This window comes from Anthonomus grandis, chromosome 13 (assembly GCF_022605725.1).
Source record: "Anthonomus grandis grandis chromosome 13, icAntGran1.3, whole genome shotgun sequence".
In the NCBI taxonomy this organism is placed as follows: Eukaryota; Metazoa; Arthropoda; class Insecta; order Coleoptera; family Curculionidae; genus Anthonomus; species Anthonomus grandis.
This window is the reverse complement of record NC_065558.1, coordinates 12,637,224-12,663,557: the sequence shown is the minus strand read 5'-3', so window position 1 is coordinate 12,663,557 and position 26,334 is coordinate 12,637,224. Positions and strand designations below refer to the sequence as shown.

At 30.5% G+C, this 26,334-nt stretch overlaps 1 protein-coding gene across 4 annotated transcripts; it reads left to right on the top strand.

Annotated features, from left to right (window-relative positions):
- The first annotated feature begins 4,532 nt into the window (after window positions 1-4,532).
- On the top strand, window positions 4,533-22,944 carry LOC126743911 (extracellular sulfatase SULF-1 homolog). Of its 4 annotated transcripts, none has more exons than XM_050451183.1 (10): window positions 4,533-4,684; window positions 12,029-12,407; window positions 16,698-16,849; window positions 16,912-17,081; window positions 18,381-18,630; window positions 18,684-18,919; window positions 18,975-19,162; window positions 19,222-19,433; window positions 22,327-22,687; window positions 22,746-22,944. In XM_050451183.1, exons 2-10 carry the CDS (start codon window positions 12,044-12,046, stop codon window positions 22,895-22,897), a joined length of 2,085 nt encoding a protein of 694 aa, XP_050307140.1. In that variant the 5' UTR covers window positions 4,533-4,684; window positions 12,029-12,043; the 3' UTR covers window positions 22,898-22,944. The 4 variants fall into 4 exon arrangements, with proteins under 4 accessions (XP_050307140.1, XP_050307141.1, XP_050307144.1 ...); XM_050451184.1 differs by having other exon boundaries at window positions 4,536-4,680; XM_050451185.1 differs by lacking the exon at window positions 4,533-4,684 and adding an exon at window positions 11,955-11,973.
- The last annotated feature ends 3,390 nt before the right edge of the window (window positions 22,945-26,334 follow it).

Below are 26,334 nucleotides of genomic sequence, written 5' to 3'. Positions count from 1 at the left end.
ATAAGCATTTAAAATACTTGTGATCCTTAATCACCTACAAGCAAATGAAACAATTTTTTTTTTACTTATTATTCACAACAGAGATAAATACTTATTACTGAACATCTTGAAAATCGCTATAAAGATATAACTATCAAATCTAAGCCAATAGGAAAAAATAAACTTTTTTTAGTGCATTTTACAAGAAAAATATATTTAAAATAATGAGAAAAAAATAAAAGAGCTAAATTTGACCCGGCATTAACCATATTTCAGACCCACTGTACGTGTTGATGTTGAATACCGCTCGGATTGTCCCCGTTTGTTTTGATGAATCTGCGTGATAGCGGCAAACTGTTGAATAGACAAAAAGCAAAATAAGTCAGTCTTCATAAATTTATTCGATTTTTAATTCGCGATTGATAAGGTGTAGCCATAGACATGGGCGAAATTTGATATTAGATTTATAAGAGGAATTTATAAGAACTGCTTTTATACAGTGGTGGACTGAAAAATCCAACTGATGCAAGAATTGAAATGTTCTGTATAATTATATAATAAGAGCCATTCATCAATTATAGTGTTGTAGGCCGCGGAAGCTCTGGAGCAACAATTAAATTAAAATTAATGTCACAATTGCTTAAAAATTTATAAAATTAATGCTCGGGTAAACAAAACGTAAAATTTTGCCGTTATTAAAATTAATGCTGCCTTTGGATATTAAGCTAAGGCCGATAAAACATTTATAAAAAAAAATCTACATTTAAAAAAAATCCGAAGTTGTCAGAAGCAAAGGTTGAAGCTAGAGTTTTTGTTGGCCCCCAAATTAAACAAATTCTTTTTGATGAAAAATTTGGAAATTTGCTTAATAGGGTTCAAAAAGCAAGTTGGAATAGCTTTAAAGCATTAATGTCTGAATTTCTAGGAAATAATAAAGTTGATAACTACTAATAGCTCGTTAAGACTATGTTAGAAAATTTTCCATGGATTGCAAAAAGTTCCAAAAAGTCCATGGATTGCAGTATGTCTTTAAAAGTAGTGCATTTATTTTGGTAAAGTACTTGTCATGGTATATAATTCTTTTTTTTTGTTTATCTATGATCAAATTTATCGAAATGTTTTAACTTAATGTCAAAGAAAAATTTTGATCAAAAGTTGATACATGTAATCTTATCTGGGTTCGTCTGAACTTCCTAAAATATCTGAATCAGATATAGTTAAAGGCATAAAAAAATTAAATCCAAAAAATCCGTACAGCTAGATGAGATCCCATTATTAAAAGTATTGAAGAGTATGGACTTTCCTATTAAACCACTAGCATTGGTTGAGTTGAATGCATTCAACTTATCAATAAGATGAAGCATATTTCGCTGTCAATTACGAAAGGCACTAAGAACTCCAGTGCCTAAAATAGGCAAGAATGTTTTTGAGGACATTTTTTAACGAACAAATATATGAGGCACTTTAAACCAACTTTCTTTAAATATTCTTAAGCAGTTTCTGCTGATTTCTTTTTGCATTTTTTGGAAGTAGTAGTTCAGGCTTCAATTCAGAAGAATTCTGTTTGGAAGAACTAAAAAAAAAGATGATAGTTAATTGAGAATTACTTCCAGGCAATAATACGATTTTTAAAGAAAACTCTCAGGCATAAAAGTTGGTTTTCTGGCTTCAACTGTCTTTAAGAATAAAAAAAGTAAAACGACCAGGCAGTTGGTCAAAGAAACCCCCAACCCTTTGCTATTTACAGAGCACGCATCCAGCAGTAATAAATAAAACCCAACTTGATGACTTATATACAGATTGTACCAAGGCTTTTGATAAGGTTAACCTTTTTGTAATTTTGAGTAAACTAGTGGATTATGGTTTCTCTGACGAGGCTTATAAATTTATTAAATCATATTTAATTAACAGAACTCAGTAAGTAAGAGTAGTGAAAGCTCTATCGTAAAAGTTGAATGACACCTCTGAGATGCCACAAGGTAGCAAACTTGAAGCTTTCTTGTTATTTTTAAACATAATTTATTCATGGTAAATACACAGTACGAGTATTTACATGTGTCAAAAATAGTGAATTATAAATTTTTATTATTTAAGTATTGCTTTATTGCTGGTTTAAACTGTTTGCTTGGTAACATTTTCGTGGTAGGTGGAAGAGATAGATAGAGCTCCATATATTATTTTATTTATTCTATGGAAATCTGTGTAAATGTATTTCCTTGTTCGTGTATAATATATTTCTATATAATACTCATCAACATGGTCCGTCAGGTACACTAAGCAGTACTTGCATATATATATGCAAGGCATATGGAGAAACTCTATTTGTATATAAGTATGTTTACAGTAATCTTTATAATCCAGTCCGCTTATGGCTCTTATGGCCTTCTCAACTAGTTACCAAAATTGCAGAAGAAAATCTTTACTCGCAAGGTAAACGAACAAAACATCAGGTTTCGAGATCACATACACCAGGCTACGCAAAGCATATATAACGGAAGCAAGTTTTTTACATATATTGTTTATATGAATGTTCATGTTAATTTGCAAGCAATATGTCCCACAAGAAATCGTACATGCTGAAACACATTTAGCCCTTGCAAATCTCTTATTAAGATGTACATCACCTCTGTTTTTGTTTTGTTTAGATGCAGTTGATTGAAATTAAACTAATATGTTACCCTTACGTCGATCTCTCGCATAGCAGTCAAAATCTCTTCACTAGAGATAGTTGTTTTCAGAAGTGTTGTATCATCCGCAAAAAGTACTAAGTCAGCGGTTAAAAGTACTGAAGTACTGAGGTTACAGATCTGCAGTATTGACCACCAGTATAGTATTCATGCAGTACTGACCCCTGCGGCATATCCTACAACTAGCATTAAAACAAACAAGCTGTTTTCACACATAGATTAATTAAGTAATTTAACACTGAACTCATCAAATTTGTTGGTAAATGAGGTAAGACACAATCAAAGGCTATTTTAAGGTCGCAAAAAAGGGCCTCGATATATTTTTATTTATTTTATCCGACATTAATGATTTTTAGCTCATTTATGGTAGCTGAACTAAACTCTAAATTACCCTAGAGTTTAAGCCATAATAGCATTCACAGTTTTTATTTGTAAGCCCCTTTATTACATAACATAATTGACTTTTACTAAGGAAATATCTTTATTAAGGGAATTAACTGACTTTGTGCTTATGCAAGATGATTTTAAATTGTTTAAACTGGTTCAGTAAGAGGAAGATTGTATTGTAACGATATTGGAAACCCCGAGGCACCAGCTGATTCTCCGTCATTCCGGAATGACATAAGTAGCACCCCGCACAATGTCTCGAAGGTCAGCGAATCTTCCGGAATTATGGTCAGCCGAGTATATAAGGAGCCGCGTCGCCGCTGGAAGGAGTGGTCAGTTCAGTGCAGTAAAATTCGGAATATTGGAGTAGGATTTGAATCAGATATAAATATTTGTACAAAATTATTGTAAAAATAAATATTTCTAGTTTCCGTAAGTGATCAGGTTTAGTAGTGTAAGTGTGTAATACATAAATTACTTGACTATTTTCGTTGTTTGTTTAATCTTACACTTAACAAACGGTATAAAATTAATGGGGTTTCTCAAGGTAGAGTAATATCACTGATCTGCTTGGATCATGGAATACTTGGATTTGTGTCATGCAATAGGAGATTTTCTAGTGTTGACGCCCAGCCACCAATGACACATGAAAATGTCGAGTAACATCACGAGAATTTGACATGAAAATGACCTTTTAATGTCCCAAACAAAATACGTTATACTGAATACGTCACCTTTTTTATACAAGGGAAAATGGCGTCATTTCTAGGTCACATTTTCATTTTGGGAACAGAAATTAAAAATGTACATTGGGCTTTTCAGCGCTCTGGTGAGACCACATTTGGAGTGAGCTGATATCATTTGGTAACAAACAACTGCAGTACTAAGGATTTTTTAGAAACGTTTTCTTAGATATCGGAATTTAAAGAAATACGAGTTTATGCTAGAAACTGTTCTTGTGCAGACACAAGAGTAAGTAATTCTATCTATTATTTGTATAGATCTAATAGTACCAAAAATTAAAAAAACACATAGAGACATGTTTCGGATATTTAACAATACATTATTTTCCATTAACAATATATTGACAGCTTACAGTACATTTTTGGACTTGGAACTTTTCGTTGGATTGTTTCAATAGAATTGGGGTTCAGTTTTTATATTTCACTAGTTTCGGAAAGTTAAAAAAAAATTTACTTATTTAGAAAATATTATTTATAGTAGTCTTTATATTCTCTGTCATATTTGGTATGTAGGTACTATTGCATTAACTATTTTTTCTATTTTTCAGTTTCTCTGCATTCTTAAAATACCAAAATTACCCACCCTGTATACTGGATTTGCTACACATTTACAAACTGAAGGCCATAAAATATGAACATCAATTGTTTCACTAAATACACGGTAATAAGCGATTGAACAATAATTAATTCTGAATCACCTGTTACCGAATTTTCTTAGAATCGAAAACCCGTACTCCGAACCTGTACAAGATTAAAATCTGAGTGGTACCTTCCTACCTGACAGTAGTAGAGCGAATTGTTATTTCTTGAACTTTACTGCATTCAATAATATGTGATTTAATGTCTATTTTTGTGCTTTTGTGATTGCTCTAAATGGTTTTTTGGTAGGTACGTGTAGTTTTGTGTGGGAATCGGATAAATCGTTTTTTTTTTTTAAACCGAAATAAGGTTTAGTACCTGTTACTTGTATGGGGTATTTGTCTAAAGAATATTTCTGTGGGAACATTATATAATGAGCGGATCTTTTAATCTGTTCATTTTATTCTGCTTTTTAGCCATTTAATGACAAACTATCGGTTTAACATAAATGAAGTATAAATTAAAATAAAAAAAGAATCATATTGGAATGTGAAAGCCTGACTGTTGTTGTTGGTAAGTGAAGTGCTAGTTTACTTAAGCGGTATTAGATCCGCAGTTTACTGCACATCCAAAGATAATTATTATTTACTTTATATATTATTTGCAATACAATAAATTATTCATTGTTACTAATATAATTTTTGTTAAGTCAATCATTTTGTAAACCCTTTAAAGAATTATTTTACATTTTTACGTATTTCAAATAATTTAATTACTTTAGTTAAAATATGTGTCAGAACCAACATACCAGGAAATATTTATTATATTATTTCCCATATATGTACAACTTTTCCCATTTTAAAGCACTAAAATTTATTTTTATTATAAACGAGTTAAAAAGAAAACAATATATTTATCATTAAAATGAAAACACATTAAAATATTTTTGTTTTATTTTCTTTAAATATTTTAGCTCTAATTAGAAACTGGCTTAAAATTTCATTTAATTACCTTTTAGTTAGTTGATCGGTTTTATTAAATTTTAAAAATTTTAAAAGTTTTTTTAGTTCAATTTGCTATTATCCTTTTTATCTTTTAATTAAACATTCGATTGTAAAAATTTGATGTTTCTTATTTTCAGATTTTTTCTATAAATTAAATTTTTAAATAATTGTTGATTAAGAAGGTATACAAGGTATTTTCGAATTTCTCTTTTATTTCGTTGGTATTCAAAAAACTATGCTCTTTTTTGAAATAGTTTCTTTTTTAATTTATTTAATAAAATTCTTTTATTCAAGTAATTATTATTTCCTTGAATGTGTCCATTATTTTTTTGTCAAAATCCTTTACTGTTTTATAATTTTAAAAAAATTTAAATCTTTATAATTAAGATTAAATTAAAATTTACATTTACTTAATTTCATTTAAGCTTTTAGACTATTTATGATTCTAATTATGGTTGCAAATGTTTTAGAATTTTAGTTTATTTATCATTAAATTTAATATTTCATTTTAAAGCTTTTATCATAATTTACTCTTCATGATCGTAAAAGTATCTAAAATTTGAATAATATCTAAACTTTTTTTAAACTAAATTAATTTAGTTGACCCAAAATTATTCAATAAACTAAATATTTTTAAATGAAATAGTAATTAATTTTTATAAATAATGTTTTTTTTTATCCGACACTTGTTTAAGAGAATAACAAGAACTTAACTAAAAAAACGGAAATACGAGAATAACAAGCACATATTAAAAAATTAGTCAGGCCTATTTTAACATGGTCAAAGAAATATTTTTATTTTAGGTATTTTTTTGCAATTATTTAGAAATATTTTTAAATAAAAAAGCGTATTTTGTACACTTTTTTTGGTGTATATACATTTTTGTTATTGGAAAGGATATAATTTTTTAGTACTGAATAAAAATGTTTATTTTTGTCTTATACTTAATTAAATTTTCCCTTAATTTATATTACTACCAACATTATAATAATATATGAATGAATGAATGAATCAATGCTTTATTATCAAGAAATTGTTATAATTTGTAGACAAAGCTGTAAAACAAAAAAGACACAAAAATATAAACACAACTAAAGAAAAGAAAAACAAAACAAAATTTTAAAAAAAATACTTAAATAAATAGAATAGAATATCTACAATATAGTACAGATTAATACAATTTAAAAATTGTAAGTAGTCAAAAATATTATTATAAAATATACAATTTAATGTATACAATGTCAAAAAAAAATCATTAAAAAATCTCTCTATGTTAAAAAAAATTGTAAAAAATATTTAAAAAAGTAAAAAATTATAAAAAATACTAAAATAGCTACACAAAGCAGTATACCTAAACATGTACAGATAGTAAAAATACATTAGCTTATTATTATGTGCGAAATTTCAAATCAATGATTACAAAAAAAAAATCGTTAACTGTATAAAAAGCTCTCTCCAGTAAGAATGCTTTTAATGCTTTACGAAATGCAAAAAAAGATGTGATGGATTTAATTTTCAATGGCGGATGATTGTGCATTTTTTTTGCATTATATAATATGGAACTTTTGACCAACTCTGAATGTGGGGTAGGCAGGTATAGATCATGTTCCGTGTTTCTAAGTGGATAACTATGGGAAGGCCTATCAGATGCTGAACCGTGTTTGCGTATTAGACAAACGGACTTAAATATGAATAAAGATGGAAGAGTTAATATTTGAAATTTTTTGAAGAAATGCTGGCAATGACTTCTGTATTTAAGTCTCAGTGTATAACGTAAAGCTCTCTTTTGTTGTCTAAAAATACGGTCAAATTGAGTTGCATTACATGTACCCCAGAATGGAAGGGCGTATCGAAGGTGCGATTCAAAAAGGGCAAAATAAACTGTTCTAGAAGTAGACAGGCTAAGCTCCTTAGAAATTGATCTTAACGCAAAACAAGCCGAACTTAATTTTCACAGTAGTGTGTAAATTAAGTTCAAAATATTGCAAGGTATTTTTGTAGGACAACACATTTTAGTTTTGGAAATGTTGAGACGAAAAAGGAGATTAGAGTCGCATCATGATTTGATAGTAGTTAAATCACTTGATACGGTTCTATGAAGGGTAGAAATATCCGGATTACTCCAGGTAAAACTAGTATCATCAGCAAATAGACAGACCTTACCGTTAATATTTAGATTAGCAATGTCATTGATGAAGATAAGAAACAAAATAGGACCAAGTACGGAACCTTGAGGCACTCCACTTTGTATTGGCTTGCAAGAAGACATAGTCGAATCAATTCTCACAGCTTGACTTCTGTTATTGAGATACGACTTAAACCATTCAAAAGGCGCTCCTCTGAACCCGTAATATTGCAACTTTTTTAATAAGATGTCATGATTAACACAATCAAAGGCTTTAGAAAAATCACAGAAAATTGTAGCTGTAGGGTGTTGGTTGTTTAAGCTAGAGTATACATTATTAAAAAGAGAAAACATAGCATCATTTGTGCATTTGTTATTTAAAAATCCAAATTGATGGGAAGTAAGTATTTTATATTTTAGCAAAAATGATAGAAGTCTTTTTTTAACCAATCTTTCAATAAATTTTGAAAGTGTGGGAAGAAGAGCGATAGGGCGATAGTTGGAAGACTGATCTTTGTCTCCTCCTTTATGTAGTGGCATTATTATCGCCAACTTAAGGCAGTTAGGAAGAACACCTTTTTGAAAAGACTGATTTATTAGAGTAATAAGATGACATAATGTACATTCGGGCAGATTTGAAAACATTTTGAGAGTAAGTCCATCAATTCCAGAAGAGCCTTTGTTTTTGATTTCCCTAATTGAACTGCAAAGCTCTGGTAACACTACGGGCGTAAAGAAAAAACTGTGGAAATTCTCATTTGCAATGGGAAGATATGAAAGTGGATCATGGGAAGGAGTTATAGTACTCATTAAATTATTTGCCACATTTACAAAATAATCATTAAGGTTCTCAGATGAAGTAGGGATAGTATTCGACAAAGAAGGCTTATTTCTCAAAGCATTAACAATCGACCATGATTCCTTAGCCACATTTTTAGATTTAGCCAGTCTCCTATTAATTTACTATAATCCTTGGCGGCTTTTAAAGTTCTCTGATGAATCTTTTTGTAAAGTCTTACGTATTCATGAAAAAAAGCGCTGTCTAAAAATTTCTTAAGATGAGATAATAGGCGCATGTTCTTAGCAGATGTACGCAAGCCTTGGGTAGACTAGGGGTTATGCTGCTTCTTTTTAAGAGGTCTCAAAGGAAAGGATTTGTGTGAAAGACTAGATAGCGTTTTTAGAAATCTAGAAAATTCTGAATCAACGTCGTCAGAGAGAATATTCCAGTCAGTTGATTGACAAAGGTGCCTAAAATGTAAAAAATTTTTATCCGAGAAAATACGGCCTAATTTGCGTGGAACATTTTTACTTTTAGATTTAGTTATGGAAAACTTTGTTAACACTGCTTCATGGTCTGAGAAACCTGAGCTTAAGACAGTACAATCGACGAAATCTGGCTCAAAGGAAGATACCACATAATCTATTGTACTAGAGCTGGTTTTAGTTATTCTGGTAGGTGATTTAATGTGCATGATTAAGCCAAAAGAGTCGAAAATGGACTGTAGAGATTCTTGAGCAGCACACACACTGGAAAATATATTACAAAAATAGACCTTTAAATGACATTATTGTACCAGTTTGTGCTATTAGAGAGACTCAAAAGCTCAACTCTCTTTAAGCGATTTTCAGCTATCATAAACTTTTTTATTTTTTGCACAATTTTTTTTATAACTTTTTGATAAACTTTTCTTTTTTTTGCTATTTTTCTTTTAATATTTTATCATATCTCTAAATAGTTAAAAAAAATGAAATTTTATAGTTAAAATATTTTGAACTAATTTTTATGTTCACTAGGAAACAATCACTAGAAAATAAATCTATTATTATTAACCTGAATTTTAATTTTTTCTGTATATATTTTATTCAGATATCCCATTAAACTTCAAGATTAACTTTCTCAGGATATACCATCAATGTATACTGAATATTTAAATTTTTATTGGAAATGGTAGAAAAATATAATAAAAAACTGTCACAATGGCAAAGAAATAGAACATTTTAGTCAACATAAGATACTTTCCTATTTACATCCAAAATGAAACGTATACGATTTACAAATTTTTGTTATTTTTGTTTTCAAGATGGGATCATTATGCTATTTTCAATTCTAACTTTAAAAAAATCAAATTATTAGTATTAAATACAGATATATGAAATAGGAATAAACCCATAGTCGCAGCCTTTAAGCCATTGGGCATAAGTAACTAACTACACAACTATTTTTCTAACAAAAAATACGTAAATATCTGGTATAACTTTAGAAGATACATAGAATTGCGTTGATTTTATTTTGCATAAATAGTAGAGAACTTCGTTATAAATGACACATTTAAAAATTTCACGTGACACATTTTAAGTATCATTTGATGCAATATTTGTTTATTAATTCATTACGTTCCAAAAAATTGAAAAATCATCAAAACGCGAATTGCATCGCGTCATTGGGTTTTAGTAATCGTTTAAGCAAATAATGGTACACTTGCACTTTTTTACGAAAACAGAAGTCAAGAAAATAGAAATTTTTTTTCGAGTCAAATTTGTTGTAAAAAGAGAAGGAATTTTTGTAAAAGGGGTTTCAATTAGAATATTAAACATTGTAATTTATTATATTTTAGTACGTCACTGGCCTCACACAATAAATCCAAAGACATCAAAAGAAGCCGCATATAGTGCGGTAGCAAATTATAATTTTTGATTTAGCTCCTAAAATCAATTTTCAAAATTTTTACACGATTTCCTCCACTTGTTGTTTCACTTGCTTTTTAAGACAATGTTGACATGGATATATTAAAATTAGAGATGTGTACAGTGCTCTTTTTAGCTTTAGTACAGTGTTCGCTTATCTAGAGTTTTTTTTAAGGTAGAGAACTTTTTTTAGATTTTATGCACTTAACATAATTACTTCAATGATTCAATGATAATTACAAAAAAAGGATAATAAAAACCTAAGATATTGGCATTAAGTTTGTTTTGCATTACCTGTCAAATTTAACATTTTTCTATACCGCAAATTTCTCTTTTCTCTTAAATATCAAAGTCACATAAAAAATGCCCTAAAGGAAAAATTAGGGCACTTTTTATTATATATATTTTAATAAATTACATAAATATGATTTTTTTATTCTCTAATAAAAATTCAATTTTTAAAATAGTTATTTATGTAACAAGTATGTAAAATGCTGCTCTTTTTTATAAATGGACAATTTCCATCAATAAAAAAAGGGGATTTTACACACATGTCACATATAACATACAAATTTCTTTCTTCTACAAAGAACACATTAAAAAAAATCAAAAATACCAAATTACTTTACGCACTGGTGCGTAAGAAAATTACTTTAGGCACTACTGCGTAAAAAAACGTCAAATAAATTTTTGACCAATTATAAATTAAATGTTAAATAAAAGTCAAATTACTTTTTACGCACTAGTGCCTAAAAAGACTAAAGACGTAAAAAGTGAAGCTTTATAAACCCTGAGAAGTGTGTACTTTACGATCAGTACTAGAAAAAAGAAATAACGAACTATTGACATCACCTCTTTTTTTTTTGGATCCGCAATCTCGTGATTGTCGTGGCATGTCAGTTGTACATTAGGACCAAAAAGCAAATTGCAAAAAGCAAAAAAAAAATTCCAATTTTTGCTATTCATTCAATTAATTTATTTGGGCAAAATATAGATCCTCTATTGATATTTGTCGCCAATTAAAATATTTATCAGTAGTGATTCATGAGACTGAGTAAAGCAAGGGAATATTATTGGTTTTATTATTGATTTAAATAAAATGATTATTTTTCTGAGAAGTAATTTTATTACGTTTATTGGCCCAAAACCAGTAAAAAAATTGTGTTCGTCCTTACTAGTTGCTAATTGACAAATATTTTAAAATTTTCATGTCAATAAGAGAGTAAGTTTCTTAATAGATTTTATGGCGCAAATATCCCTTTTTGTCATACAAAATTCAGATAAAACATGCCAATGTTCATTGTATTTTTTTCATATATTTTAAAATTTTGAAACGCCACTGAACTTACAACTTAACTCTTAACATCAAAGAAAGCCGCATTAAACCGTAGTGTACTAGCACAGTGTTGTTCGTGTTTTGATGTTTTAGCTTAATTTTCTTAATAATTTTTATAATAAAGAGAAAAATTAGGCTCTTATAAAATGTCTTTTACATCTAAACTTTTCTATTTTTTAAGTACTTCTGCTAAAATTTATTTTTTCATCACGTTCTCCTTCTAAGTGCGTTAGTCGCAAATACCCCACTACACCACTGATATAAAACGCCGCAGGCGAGTCCCACTAATAAACTTACCAATTAATTTATCACCATTATAATATTATATGCAGAGAGGCACAAATGATGATGATAAAAAAATCCTGTGTAGGTTGGCTTAGATAGTAACAGGCGAATCTCCAGTTAATGATGCTCATTCGTGTGGCGCAAAAGTGATTTTTTTTTGTGTTAGTGCAACCCCATCAAATTTCTAAATAATTCATATATAAAAACTTTTTAGATACCAAAAAAAATCATGAACTTCCTGCATCTGCTGGCCGCTCTCACACTGATCCCCGCCCATTTCGCTCTCGCTCCAAACAAAAAACAAAAGCCGAACATCGTGTTGCTCCTCACTGATGACCAGGACGTAGAGCTAGGCTCCCTCCACTTTATGCCCAAGACCCTCAAAGGGGTACGTCAACATGGTGGTGAGTTTAGACACGCGTATGTCACCACCCCGATGTGTTGTCCGTCCAGAAGTTCTTTATTGACTGGGATGTACGTGCATAATCACGAAGTGTTCACTAATAAGGATAATTGTTCCAGTCCGCAATGGCAGGCTAAACATGAAGTTAGGAGTTTTGCTACTTATATGTCCAATGCGGGATATAGGACAGGTAAGAATGGATCTTTAAGTAGTCTAATTAGAGTCAAAAAACTTCTTTACTGAATATACAAATTTGAAATGTTTAGAGTACCAAAAAATTTCGTAGTAATTTATTTCCTCTAATACATAATCAAAGTCATATTTAAAAAAGTAATTAATAAAAATTAATATAAAAAAAGCTTAACGAACAGTCAATATGGCATCAAAAATGGAAAACCACTCCTGTATTTGGATTCCAATATAGAAACCAGTTTTTGTTTAATTTTTACGCTTATTTGGTGCTTTTTGACAAAAGTGTATAATTTTTTTGTATAAAGCTTTTGAAAAAAGTAACTAATATAATTTTTAATATCCACACAATTAACCAAACTTATTTGGAATCACCCAGTCATTTCGACAAATAGAGTGAAGAGTAAAGAGCAGTTTTTCAAAACTAAGTTAATTACAAAAAAAAATAAAAACTATGACAATTTTCTTAATAATAGAACAAATAATAAAAAGTGTAGATTTCTATAAAAATAATTTTTCTGAAAAAATCAATTTGACAAGCATTAATGCTATTTGAATAATTTTAATCAAGTATTTAATTTCTTCTTGGGACATTTGCCCTCTAAAACCGACTGTATAAGTTGTGTTACTAGGGTTATTCTGAGGAGCCCTAATCATTCTTTTGATCACCATAAGTGCTCTATAGGATTAAGATCTGGTGATCAAGAAAGCCACTCTAAAACTGCAACACATTCACCTTCTAAAAAACATTTTGCAACTTTGCTGGTATGTGGAGATGTATTATCTTGCATTAAAAATCGCTGACTACAGGTTGCAAAACTAAATCAGCATGCCTTTGACTTGTAAGGATTTGTCGAATGGGAATTAAAGGAGTTTTTCACCAATCATAATTTCACCTTAAAATAGACACAGTACCTCCTTTGTATTTTGGGACAGATTTGGCAGCACAAAGTGTGGCGTGTCTCCCTCTACCTCTTAAAATGCGAATTCGACGGTCATCGGATCGTAGGCCGATTCTAGTTGCATCTGAAAATAAGACATTTGTCCAATTTTCATGCTCCAACACAATTTTAACGGTCAATTATTCATTTTTATTTTGCCTTGGACTTTAACTGTCTTCTGCTATGTAATTCCCAAGCGCGAGGTCTTCTTCTGATAGTTTAGAGAGAAAAACTAATATCTGTAGCTTGTAAAAGTTGCACTTGAAGCTCTAGATGAGATGCTGTAGGATTTCTGCTTACTATTTGAGTTACAAAGCGATCCTGCTCTTGTGTAGTGATCCTTTCATAACTTCTCCTCGATGTATTCTTTAGTGTTCTTAGTTCCAGAAACCTTGAATAAGTTTTTGAAATAATCTCTTGTGTAACCTCCCCGTTCTTGCGATCTGCCTTGGTGCCATTTCTACTGGAGCAATAATTCTTCCCCTCTGGACTTCGAATTACCCCACGTCCGGCATTTTTATTTATTAAATGTGCGAAAATTATAAACTTAATGTGATTTGCAAGCGAAATAGTAAAATCAACACTGCTAAGACAATTATTATCAACTATTTTATTAATATACCTGTTCTTGTTAATAAACACATGTACTTTTTCATAGCTTGTGACAAAAAAAATTAAATGTATATTTCATATGAATACTGGTTGATCCCATATAAGTTTGGTTTTGTGTAAAGAGGGTCCGGATAAAGTAAATGAGCGGTTGTACCTTAAATAAATTGACATTTAGTTTCAAGAATAGAATGTTTTTTCATTATGCTCGTCTACTTCTATAAAGCTTAAAAAAGATATGATCTTTCAAGTCGAAAGCCTTTGACAGATCCAAAAATATACTGATGGCTATATTTCGGCTTTCCAATCCTTGATCTAGTGCTGCTATAAAATTTTAGATGGCAGTGTCAACAGATCTTAAGGTATAGCCAAGCTTTGAGAGGCTTCCCTGCTCGACAACCTTATACAAAGTGCTCGCTTCCTGTATTGCTCAAAACAGAACAGAAACGGTGTACAAAAAATTCCATCAGATGTAAGGAAGGCAGGCATACTGCAAAAAAAAATCTATCGTATCGTGGTTTTCATTCGAAATCTTGTCGTAGCTTTCATTGATTACAAAAAGGTCTTTGATTTAGTACCATTCAGCAATAACTGGCTGATCAAAGTATTAGAAATTTACAAAATCAGTCCTCATATGCCATGCCAACTCGAAGTGCTACTATACCACTTATTGAACCCGACTGCAACATCACGACAGAAGCCATTAAAATTAAAAAAAGTATATTTCAAGGAGTCGCACTATGGTATGAACCTGGCAATGAAATTAAACTCTAAATTATTTTTTTATATAATGTGCTTATAAGTTCCTTTTAAGCTGCTTCTTTGCTTTTAGACCTTGACTCTATTCAGGTGTAAGTTGAACTAGTATGTTCAATAGAAGCTGTTCTAGCTATTCGATAAAATTTCTTATATTAACAAATTTGTGTCATATGCAAAATTTGGCACTGTTAGGTACTTCAGAAGCAAGGTCATTTATATAAAAAATAAACAACAAGGGCAAATCAAATAAAGCCACAAATGGCTTCTATCAAAACTTTCAAGTCGAAATAACTTTAATAGATACACACATTTAACCATTGCTGAATTTCTGCTTTTCAAACCTTGCGCTATTTCTTCTATGAAACTGTATATATTTTTAAACGATAGCTTTGAGGCCTAAGTCCGATCAGTTTAAACTATCCATGATTTCATCTGCAAAATAATTAAAAAATTAGAAAGAAAAATGAAAATTTTAGGAGTTTTCCTACACCTATCCAAAGCTTTTGACTGTCTAAACCACATCCTTATTTGAAATTAACTGGAATTGTATGATTAAATGGCTTTCAGAAAGATCTCAGAAGGTCTGTCTCGAGATGAAGAGGAACATTTTCTGAATCATTTAATTTTAAAGTAGGAGTACGACAGGAAAGTGTCATTAGCCCCTTCCTTTTCCTGGTTTATATTCTCTTATCACTCGTCTATCTTAATTAAGTTTACAAAAGTGTCGAACAGCTTGATTTGGATAAAACATCAAAAACTCTTTATCAAAAAACAGATCAGATATTGGATCAAGCTCAGAGGTGGTTTAGTGGCAACAGACTACTTTTAAATTATCACAAATCAGTTTTTCTATATTTTAGAACCACGATCAGTATCCAGATACCTTCCCTCTTTTGTTCCAAAATACAGAAATCTCTAAATTAGCTCGGTTTCTAGAGTTTAACATTGTTACTTGCTTGTTATTTAGGTTGAAAATCACAGATAGATTAAGGTTGCAAAAACATTAAGCCTCTAAATCTACTATGCTAATGTGTACTCTACCCTTCGGTATTGAGTTATATTCTAAGGTCGAGCTGACACTGTAAGCCTGCCTGAAATATTTGTGATATAAAAGAGAACACTGCGCATTATATGTGGTATTAGGGCAAGACTCGTGTAAACGAAAGTTTAGAAATTTAAACTTCATGGCATTTTCAGGTATATATATATTTTAATGTATTTTGTTGCTTTTTCAAGAACTTTTCATCTTTATAGCAAATTGTACCTCTTCATGAACAAGAGCGTTGAGCTTCCAGCATTCCAGCGCATAAGCTTTCTCTTATAGAGCGTGGTCTGATGTATGCGAGTGTTGTCTTTTATAATATGCTTGTTTCAACAATATGACAGAGGAAATCTCTCAAGATTAAAAAAAAACTTACTTTATTAATAAAATAGAACCATATTCAATAGGCGAATATCTGACACTCCCACCCCTTTAGTTTTAGTGTCTGTAGTTACTGTTTTTTGGTTTGTCTATTCTGTCTTTATCTTTTTATTTTATTTCTATTGTAATTTTTACGGCATGGTGCTTGAATTTTAAATATGTCAAAGTTTTTTATATCTACTTTTTGTTATTTTAATTATTGATACTTACCTTGTCAAATTTTAACTGATTTGTCTTGTTTTTTTTTAAAGTATCATACTTAAACCTTATTTGCTTAATTCTATTGTAAAAACTTAAGCAAATAAAAATATACGGAATTCTAAATACCTCTCAAGAACTGTGAATAGCTTTAACTGAAGCCAGTTTAAGATTTTGAGAAAAATGTCGCAAAGTCATGCAGTCAACTCTGAACTTTGAACTGCTGGATTTCTCGTCATGTCGAAAACTTTTCTTATTTTAGTATTTTTAATATCTTTTCAAGACTAACTGGCATATAATTAAAAAAAAATAGGCGGATTTACACCCCTTTCCCATACTAAAATTCGTCTTTTTTATACAGGTTATTTCGGAAAATACTTAAACAAATACAACGGCACTTACATACCACCAGGTTGGCGTGAATGGGGTGGTTTAATAATGAACTCCAAATACTACAACTATTCCATCAACATGAACGGACAAATCGTCAAACATGGCTTCGACTATGGAAAAGTGAGTACTAACATGTGGGTTTTTTCGCAATACAAAATATAGCAACAGATTTCATTTTTCAGGACTATTATACCAACGTTATAGCGAGAGATGGGATCAATTTTATTAAAAATTCGAAAACTCAGTATCCTAATAAGCCTTTTTTGGCAGTGTTCGCTTTTCCTGCGCCACATGGACCTGAAGACTCGGCTCCGCAGTACTCAAAAATGTATTTTAACATCAGTACGCATCAGTAAGTAGATTTCTGAGTTTTCTCTTAAATCTAAGGAAAACTTGAAAACTGCAAGGAAAAAGAATCGGCTACAAAAAGGTTTTCTAATCAGCTTTTCTTTAGTACCTTCTGAGGCTATTATAGAATCAAAGAGTTTGAAACTTCTTGAAGGATCTATAAGGCTGAGAAGCTCTATTTTCTTGCCTTCAGAACTTTAAATGGCCCTAACAAACATTTTCTAAAGCTTTAAGCCTCCTCTTTAAAAAACTGTAAAGCTTTAGGAAATGACAATAGAATTGTGGCTTTCAAATTTCGAAAATTAAATAATCAGTCACACTTATCTTCTAAAATGGTTAAAACTTTTAATTCCTATACATTTAGAAATAAAAAAACCAAATTATGAAACGAACTTTCAAATCTTTAATTCACTTTAAGTCATCTAAAGCTTTAAGGTCTCAGTTTTTACTTTTATAGCGTGGCGGCATCTAACAGTCTAACATGCTTTAAGACTTAAACTAAGGTATCTAGATCTGAAAAGGTAAACTACTCAAATAAATATGATATGAATCGTAAAAAAAGTATTGTCTATAATATGTGAATTCGAAATTCTCACCTGTTATAGAGTATGCTATTTTGGCAATTTTTACGATTATAATCTTTTCATAAGCATTTCAATAAAATTTTCGCTAGTGAGACGCTTGTAGAGGCTTTTAGTGGATCTCTAACGAAGTTTAGCATAAGGTAGAAAACTGTTAAATTAACAAATAGCTTAAATTAACGATCTTTAGGAAAGCTCAACAAAAGCATATTTACAGGCTTCAGATCTCTTTTCAGCTTTGAATTTTGATGGTTCCATTCATACAAGAAGACACAATGTATTTCATCTTAACACTTATGGCACGAATTTGGTAAAGAAAGAGCCTATATACTTATAGAGCGAGAAACTGGTTCAACGAGATTTAGTTACGATTTGATATTATCTGTTTGATATGATTCTAAATAATTTCAAATCGGTTCTATAGATAGAATGAGATTGTTAGTTATTTAAGCGTTTAATGTAGTACTATACCTACTCTTAAATTTATATTGTACCAGTAAGTGAGTTTGATCTTGTTATCGGTTACCTTACTAAGTTTATTGTATTTGTGAATATTTCAATATTTGTCTTATTATTATTAGGATTTATTGCCTTTGGACAATAAAACAATTAAACTAAAATTTGAAAAGCATTTCCAAAAACATAGCTTCTAAATAATCTGTCATTTCAAACTTTAAAATAATCTCCAGATTTCTAACTTTGAGGTAATTTCCTACTTTTAGTACGCCATCATACAATTTTGCCCCAAATCCAGATAAACAATGGATTCTAAGAGTAACAGGCAAAATGGAAGAAAACCACAAAGACTTTACCAACATGCTTATGACTAAAAGGCTACAAACTCTACAGTCGGTAGATGATGCTGTCGAAAAAGTAATCGCTGAGCTGGACAGGTTGGGAGAACTGGAAAGTACTTACGTCATCTATACCAGCGACCATGGCTACCATTTAGGGCAGTTCGGATTAGTGAAAGTAAGAAACGTTCTGTTCTTTTTTGTATCCGTCAAATTATTTATTTATTCCAGGGCAAAAGTTTTCCCTTTGAATTTGATGTGCGTGTACCGTTTCTAATTAGAGGCCCGGGGATTAAGAAAGGGGTGACTTTTAACGATATAGTGTTAAATATCGATTTGGCACCCACTTTTCTGGATTTGGCAGGGATTAAGGTGCCTCCAAACATGGATGGACGTTCGATTGTGCCCGTGTTGTTTAAGAGTAGAAAACCGAATCACAAGTGGCGAGACACCTTTTTGATTGAAAGGTATTTATCATAATAAATTTGAGAATTTAAAAGTTTTGGTGTGGACTTTTTCTAGTTCAGGCCGGAGGGAAACCCCTCATCTGGAAGCCAAGTTACACGAGACAAATTTGCTTCAGTATTCAGTACCGCACGAGAATATTTTCTTAAATTACACCGAGTTAAACAACGACATCTTAATGCAGTTTTTCAAGAAAGCCCATAACGAAACCAACAAGAAAACTATACCTTTTTCAGCACAAAAAGGTTTGTCAGGTTAATATAGTTTCTGGAACTTAGCTTATCTTTTGTTTATGTTGTTACAGCTCTCTTACAAAAGCTGAGTAAAAAGGACTTTGATTGCTTTCAGCACGCTAAATTTCCATGTCGTAACGGGCAAAAGTGGTTTTGCCAATTGAATAATGGGCACTGGCATAAGTATAAGTGTAAGAACGAAAGTGCTGATGATGAGCCAAATAATAAGGATAAGGAGTGCATTTGTTTTACTAAAGATGGGCCAGTATTTGATTCTAATTGGGTAAGACCTATAAAAATAATTTTATTATTTTAAGATAGTGAAGTTTTTCTTCTAATACTTTAAAAAGTCTTATGTTATCAGACTCTTTAAATATTTATATTTGTTTAAAGTGAAAAGTGATAGCCTTATAAATATTTTGATTCAATTAGGGATCTTCAACTGTCAGAAAAATAGCTATTTTATTGGCTGTTTAACATCATTATTTAACATTACTATTTAAATATATTCTCCATAATTGCAAAGAAGAAGAAAAAAATCCATCAACTGTCTGGATTAAATTATAAATTATCAACTGTTCGGAAAAAAAACTACGTTGTTGTCATTTTTTATTTCTTCTAGACAGTTAAAGAAGAAATAAGAATATCCGTCAACTACATGTATTCAATTAAAGATTATCAACTGCCTGGCAGAAAGTACAGAACTATAAAATTATATAATTGTTTATTTCTTACAGGCAGTTAATAAAAAATGAGAAAATTCCTCAAGTGCCTGGAATTAAATAATAATTATCAACTGTCTAGAAGAAAGTAAACACCTAATTGTAATCATTTTTTACAGGCAGTTGATGAAGAAATAATAAAAGTTATCACCTGTCTAGACTAAACAACTTTAAAGTTATCAACTACCTGAAATACAATAAGAAATTACATTAACGTATTTGTTTAATTTGTCTAGGCGCGGCGGTTGAAAAAGAAAAAAATAAGTAAATTCCTCAACTGCCTGAAATAAATTAATGACTACCACTCGTCTGGAAAAAAATTAAATACTTTGTTGCTATAATTTTTTTAGGTAGGTAATTAAAGTAGAATTAATGCAATCAATGAACTACTTGAAATAAATTAATAATTAGCAACTGACTTAAAGATAGTGAAATCTACTTTGTTACAGTTATTTATTTCTTCTAGGCAGTTGAGGAAAAAATAAAACAAATAATTTTCTTATGCTACCTAGAATAAATTAATGATTATCAGATGCCTAGAAGAAAGTAAAAACTTCATTGTAGCCATTTTTTTCAGGCAATCCGAAACTACATTAATGTAATTGTCTAATTCGTGCAAACGGTTAAAAAAAAAAGAAAATTCCTTAACTGTCTGGAATAAATTAATGACTATCAACTGTCTTAAAAATAATAAAATACTATGTTGGAGTGATTTTTTTTTCTAAGGCAGTTAAAAAAGAAACAAGGAATTTAATTAATTTCCTGGAATAAATTGATTATTATCAACTGCCTTGAAGACAGTGAAATCTACATTTTTATAATAATTTATTTTCTCCAGGCAGTTGAGGAAAAAAATTAAAAATTTACTGCCTAGACTAACTTTAAGATTATTAACTTTTTATTAACTGCCTCAAAGACAATTAAAAAGTACATGATTGCATTTTATATTTTTTTTTAGGAAGTTGTAGTGGAAACCCTTCAAACTGCCTAAACTAAGTTAATGATCAACTGTCTGAAAGAAAATAACAATCTATGTTGTTTTAATTTGTTATTCTTCTTGTTTGTCAAGCAGTTGAAGAAGAAATAAGAAAATCTATCAACTGCCTGGAATAAATTATTGATTATTAACTACCTTAAAGACAGTGAAATCTTCATTGTTGTTTACTACTTCTATCATATTTATGTATTTTTTTCATGCAGTTGAGCAAAGAAAACACTTCAGAAACAACTGTCTGGACTAAATTAATGATTATCAGATGTTTGGAAGAAAGTTAAGACTGGTCATCTTTTTCCAGGCAGTCGAAGAAGTAACAAGAACATTTTCACAACTGCCTAGACTAACTTTATAATTATCTATGTGAAAGATAGTAAAAACCAAATGATTTTAATTTTAATTTTTTTTTTCAAGAAGCAGAAATAAGAAAATCCGTTAACTGTCTGAATTAAATCAATGATTATAACAATTTAGAAGAAAACAAGAACATCAATTTTTTAGTTTTTTCAAGTAGTTGAAGAAGAAACCAGGAAATCAATCAACTGCCTGGAATAAGTTAATGAGTATCAACTACTTTAAAGACAGTGAAATCTACATTATTACAATTATTTATTTTTTCCATTGAGGAAAAAAACGATTGCCTCAACTGCCTATATATTTTGTCTTGCCAGGTATTGGTAAATCTAAAATATCGGTGACTCCGAATATTTGGTGTATTTTCTTTGAATGTCTGAGTAGCTTGTTCATTTACCCAATAGCTTTTACTGTCAGTTTTTCCAAACTGATATTTTCTTGTAATGTCATCTTTAGGAAGATTGAATAAACATTAAAACGTATCTCTGATCGATTGCCAAGTATGAAAGTTGTACTTTTCTTACATATATTGGTACAGTGTCTGATAAGCATCAATTTATTACAATACTCCATGATTCTTGAGATAAGAAAAAAAAAAGGATTTTCTTAGATTCTACAACATTTCTTTTATTTATTACTGTCTAACTACTTAGTTACTACTAATTCTTATCAGACGTATCCCGAATGTTACCGAAGCAATCTGAAGGAATTATATTTAAATATTTCTTTTTAATTGACAAAATTCATAGATGTATAGTATGTTTAAGATTATTTTAATTCTCGTCAACTTAAAATTATTAATCCAATTGAAATGGTGCTATATAGTGGTAAGAGTATTATGATTTCCAACATAGTTAGACCTTCGAAAGGCTTTTAATTACACAATTGGTTAGGTTTTCATCATGAGGATGATTTAGTCATAAATGGTCAACTATACTTTTAAAACCTATAAATCTTTTCGTGTTTTATTTTCTACTAACCTTCTTCATACTAGTCTTCATCTTCATCATCAAAAAAATATCACTTTTGGGTAACTTTATGGTTAAATTACATATCAAACCTTAAAGACACCTTTGAAATAAAATGTTCATATACATCTTTTATAGATCAGACAAAAAAGATCCTCAGATCTCAACAAAGACAACAAACTAAAGTACTGCTACTGCAACAACCTAAACTCAAACCTTCTAAAATATGATCCAAAATCGGAAGAAACCCCCGAAGACAAAATCAAAGTGCGACGTGCGAAAAAAAGAGAAGAAGTGTGCCACCACGAGCGTATGACCTGTTTCGAGCATAACAAGGAACACTGGAGAACAGAACCAAAGTGGACCCAAGGGCCGTTTTGTTTTTGCATGAACGCTAATAATAACACGTATTCGTGTGTGAGATCCATCACACCCGCTCACAATTTTTTGTATTGCGAGTTCGTTACTGGATTCGTCACTTTTTATAATTTGCGAATCGGTGAGTTAAAGTTGGTTGGCGTTTTTCGTGCATTTTAAGAAACTCGTTATTTTTCCAGATCCGTTTCAGCTTCAGAACCGCTACCATCATCTGACCATGTCCGAAAGGGCTTATTTACAGAATTTGCTCAAAAGACTAGTGTCTTGTAAAGGGGGACATTGTAATGCCTTTTTGAACACCTCGTTTCAGTTAAACGGCTCGGAAAGATAGTTTTGTACATTTTGTTTGGGTGTGTAAATAAAGTAAGATTAGCCACAGAGTTTTTTTAATGTGATCATTTCATATCAACTACCATTTTTGGATTTGACCCAAAGTTCCGATCCTCGTTCCCCAAAAGATTGGTCAATACATTTATTATTTATTACATTTATTTCTTGAACACACTTAAAAATCTTAGAAGGTTTATACTGGGTGTCTAATGGAATTTGGATTGAAATCTCATAAACCGTTAAACATACAAGATCGCTTAAATTATGGCAAGGTTGCATTATTGAATGCTTACACACAAGTATATCAAAACGCCGATTAAAAATTTCCAAATGTTGCAAAAACGGTTCAGTTAGTTTATTTCTTATCATTCATAATTTTAGTCTGTCAAATTAACCCTTGAAAATTACAAGACACGTTTGTCCAACAATTTAAAAAAGAGATACATACTACGAAAAATTGTGCAAAATGCAAATAAGGCTTTTATTTCCAACAGTCACCCACTTACAGGAAATACAGAAAGAATTGTATACAACAGGTTTAAGGTTTAAAATTAAATAATACAATATAATATTAAGCTAAAGGAAAAGTTATGGAAGAGGCTTACAGGCTAATAAAAATTTTAGAAAACATACATTTACTCAAAGCATTACCTACCTACACAATCTCCAAGAGAAATTCAAGATTTAAGATTATTGATTAAAAAATCCTACTAAGAAAGACATTGAAGCAACAAAGAGGTCCAAGTTGTGGTTACAAAGAGTATTAAATAAGTTACACATATAATAAATCGGCGACCTTCTAAAAATGTTATTTATTGCTCTATTACACTGAAATGTTCGAGAGTTTCTAGAGTTTAATCTGGGAACAACAAAGTAAATTTGATTTAACAATGAGCTACAGTCGATTTTATAATTAACTAACTTATATAAAAAGACCACGGCCGCTACCACACGGCGGTCGGCTAAGGCTTTCATGTGAAAACGTACAAGCATTATATCTTGACATGTTCCTCTTGCTGGATAAACACCATCGGTCTTGTACATTAAATATTTTAAAAATTGACGCTGAATTGACTCAATTTTATCAATCTCCACCTGATATACTGGATACCATATAATTGAAGCCTACTCAAGCTTGGAGCGAACAAATGAGCAATATAAGAACTGCACCACCTTAAACTTCATCAAAATTGCGACAATTTCTAATTATAAAACCCAGAGATCTGGATGCTGCTACAACTGTATTATGGATATGATTTTTAAAGTTGAAATTTTGGTCAAAAGTAACACCCAAATCTTTAATTTCAAGACACCTAGTCAAAGGAAAATTTCGTATTTCATAATTATGCTGAATAAATTTTTTGTTTCTACAAAAAGTTACCTGAAAACACTTTGACACATTAAGAAAAAGTCTGTTATTCCGATACCAGTCATATATATTATTTAGTTTAGATTAAAGCAGTTGGCAATCAGATATAGTTTCTATTTTTCTATAAATTTTTAAATCATCTGCAAAAAGCAGTTTAAGACATAAAATAGTCAGTGCAAGGTCATTGATAAACAAAAAAAGAAGCGGTCCCAAGTTTGCACCCTGTGGGATACCAGATCCTACGATGTATTAATTGGAGCGAAAACCGTCAATTTCGACAAACTGCATTCGGTCTAGAAAGTACGAAGAAAATATTTTTAATACATTTTCAAAGCAACTCAGATAATAAAGTTTTATCAATAAAATAGTGATATCTACTTCATAGAAAGCCTTCTGAAAATCCATGTACAGAACATCCACTTGACTTCTGTTGTTTAGGGCTTGACATATGTATTTGGAAAGACAACATAAATTAGTGATACATGATCTTCGTTCCATAAAACCATGTTGATCGGGCGATATTAATGTACTTACTTATGCATGTAATTGTTTGTGTATACAAATTTTAAAAAGCTTAGAAAAATTACATAGAATTGATATCGCTCTATAGTTTCAAAGTTCTGACTTGTCGCCCTTTTTAAAAACTGGAATAACTCGCGCGATATTCCAGCAAGACGGAAACGAACCTGTTTGAATGGATAAGTTAAAAATGTGAGCTAATGGTTTCGCTAGGTGTAACGCAGTCTTTAACTAAAAAGCTTGGAATAGAATCGGTACCACATGTTAATCTGTTTTTGAGTTTTTTGGATGCTTCGATTATATCGGACTCTTGAACAGGATTAATTAAGACTGTAAAGATGAAATAGTTTTTGTTTTAAATTTTCTTTGTAGAATCTTAAATAAACAGCAGCAAATTCGTAAATGTCTCTATTGAAGGATGCCAAATCGACCAGGGAATTTTACCATATTTTCTGATTTTAAGACACCCCTTCTACTCGTCACAAAATTTTAATATATTCAAAATTTTAGTCAGTAATTTAAAAAAATCAGTAATTAAAAAAAATTAGAGTTGAATAATTCTACAGTTTAAGCATGTAGATCTAGAAAACTACCAATATTTTAAAATAATCTATTTCGACAAGGAGTGGAGAATCCCTCAAGATAGCAGATATTTTTTGGTTATTAAAATTTGCTTTGAGAACAACCTTTTTTGAATATTTCAGCATATATCATATCCTATATGTTTTAAAAAGGTTTTTAAAAATTCCTCATAGAGACATTCATAAAGTCTTTAAGATATCTAATTATTCTCTACGAAGATTTTACAAAAGTTCTATTAAATTTATGTAAACTTTATTAAGTAGTCATCATCCATGCATGTATACATTTTATTTTCGGATTTGAGATAGAAAAGTAGAAAAATGGCATGGCACGGTTGTCCTATAGAAACTATTTCATAGATTTCGAAAGTAAATTAAGCGATAATTAACTTTTTTTTTGGAGGTGTGTCAATTTAACGGGGAAATGCTGACTATCCCCAAACTGTGATTTATAACTATATTGAGTCGAGTGATCCATTTTAAATTGCACACTTCTTCAACCAACATCGTTTACTTAGGGTCAAAGTTCACAAGACCGGATATTTCTTGTGAAAATTCTTTAAGCCTGGGGTACTCGAGGTTTCTGTTAGTAATGTCTTTAATGGGTTGAGTTGGGTTTATAAAACTCGTCCACGAGCATTAGAAGAATTGAAAACTCAAGCCAAACATGTGAACAAATCTCTAGACAAGAATTGCAAACTGCTTAAAAAATAAAAAAATTTATGAAAAATGCATTAGAAATTATGGTGGTTTGGCCAAAAAGGTTGACTTTTAATTTTTTATCCATGACATTTTATCTATGGCGTCGTAAGTATGTATGTACTTATAATACAAAAAAAAATAGTAATAAAAATGTCTTTATCAAAATTAGAACTTAAGTATCTTTGGTAAGGAGGATTCAATATAAATGAACAGATTTGAAATAAATAGTGTCCTAAAGGTACTTTACTCTTAAATCGAAAAATATCA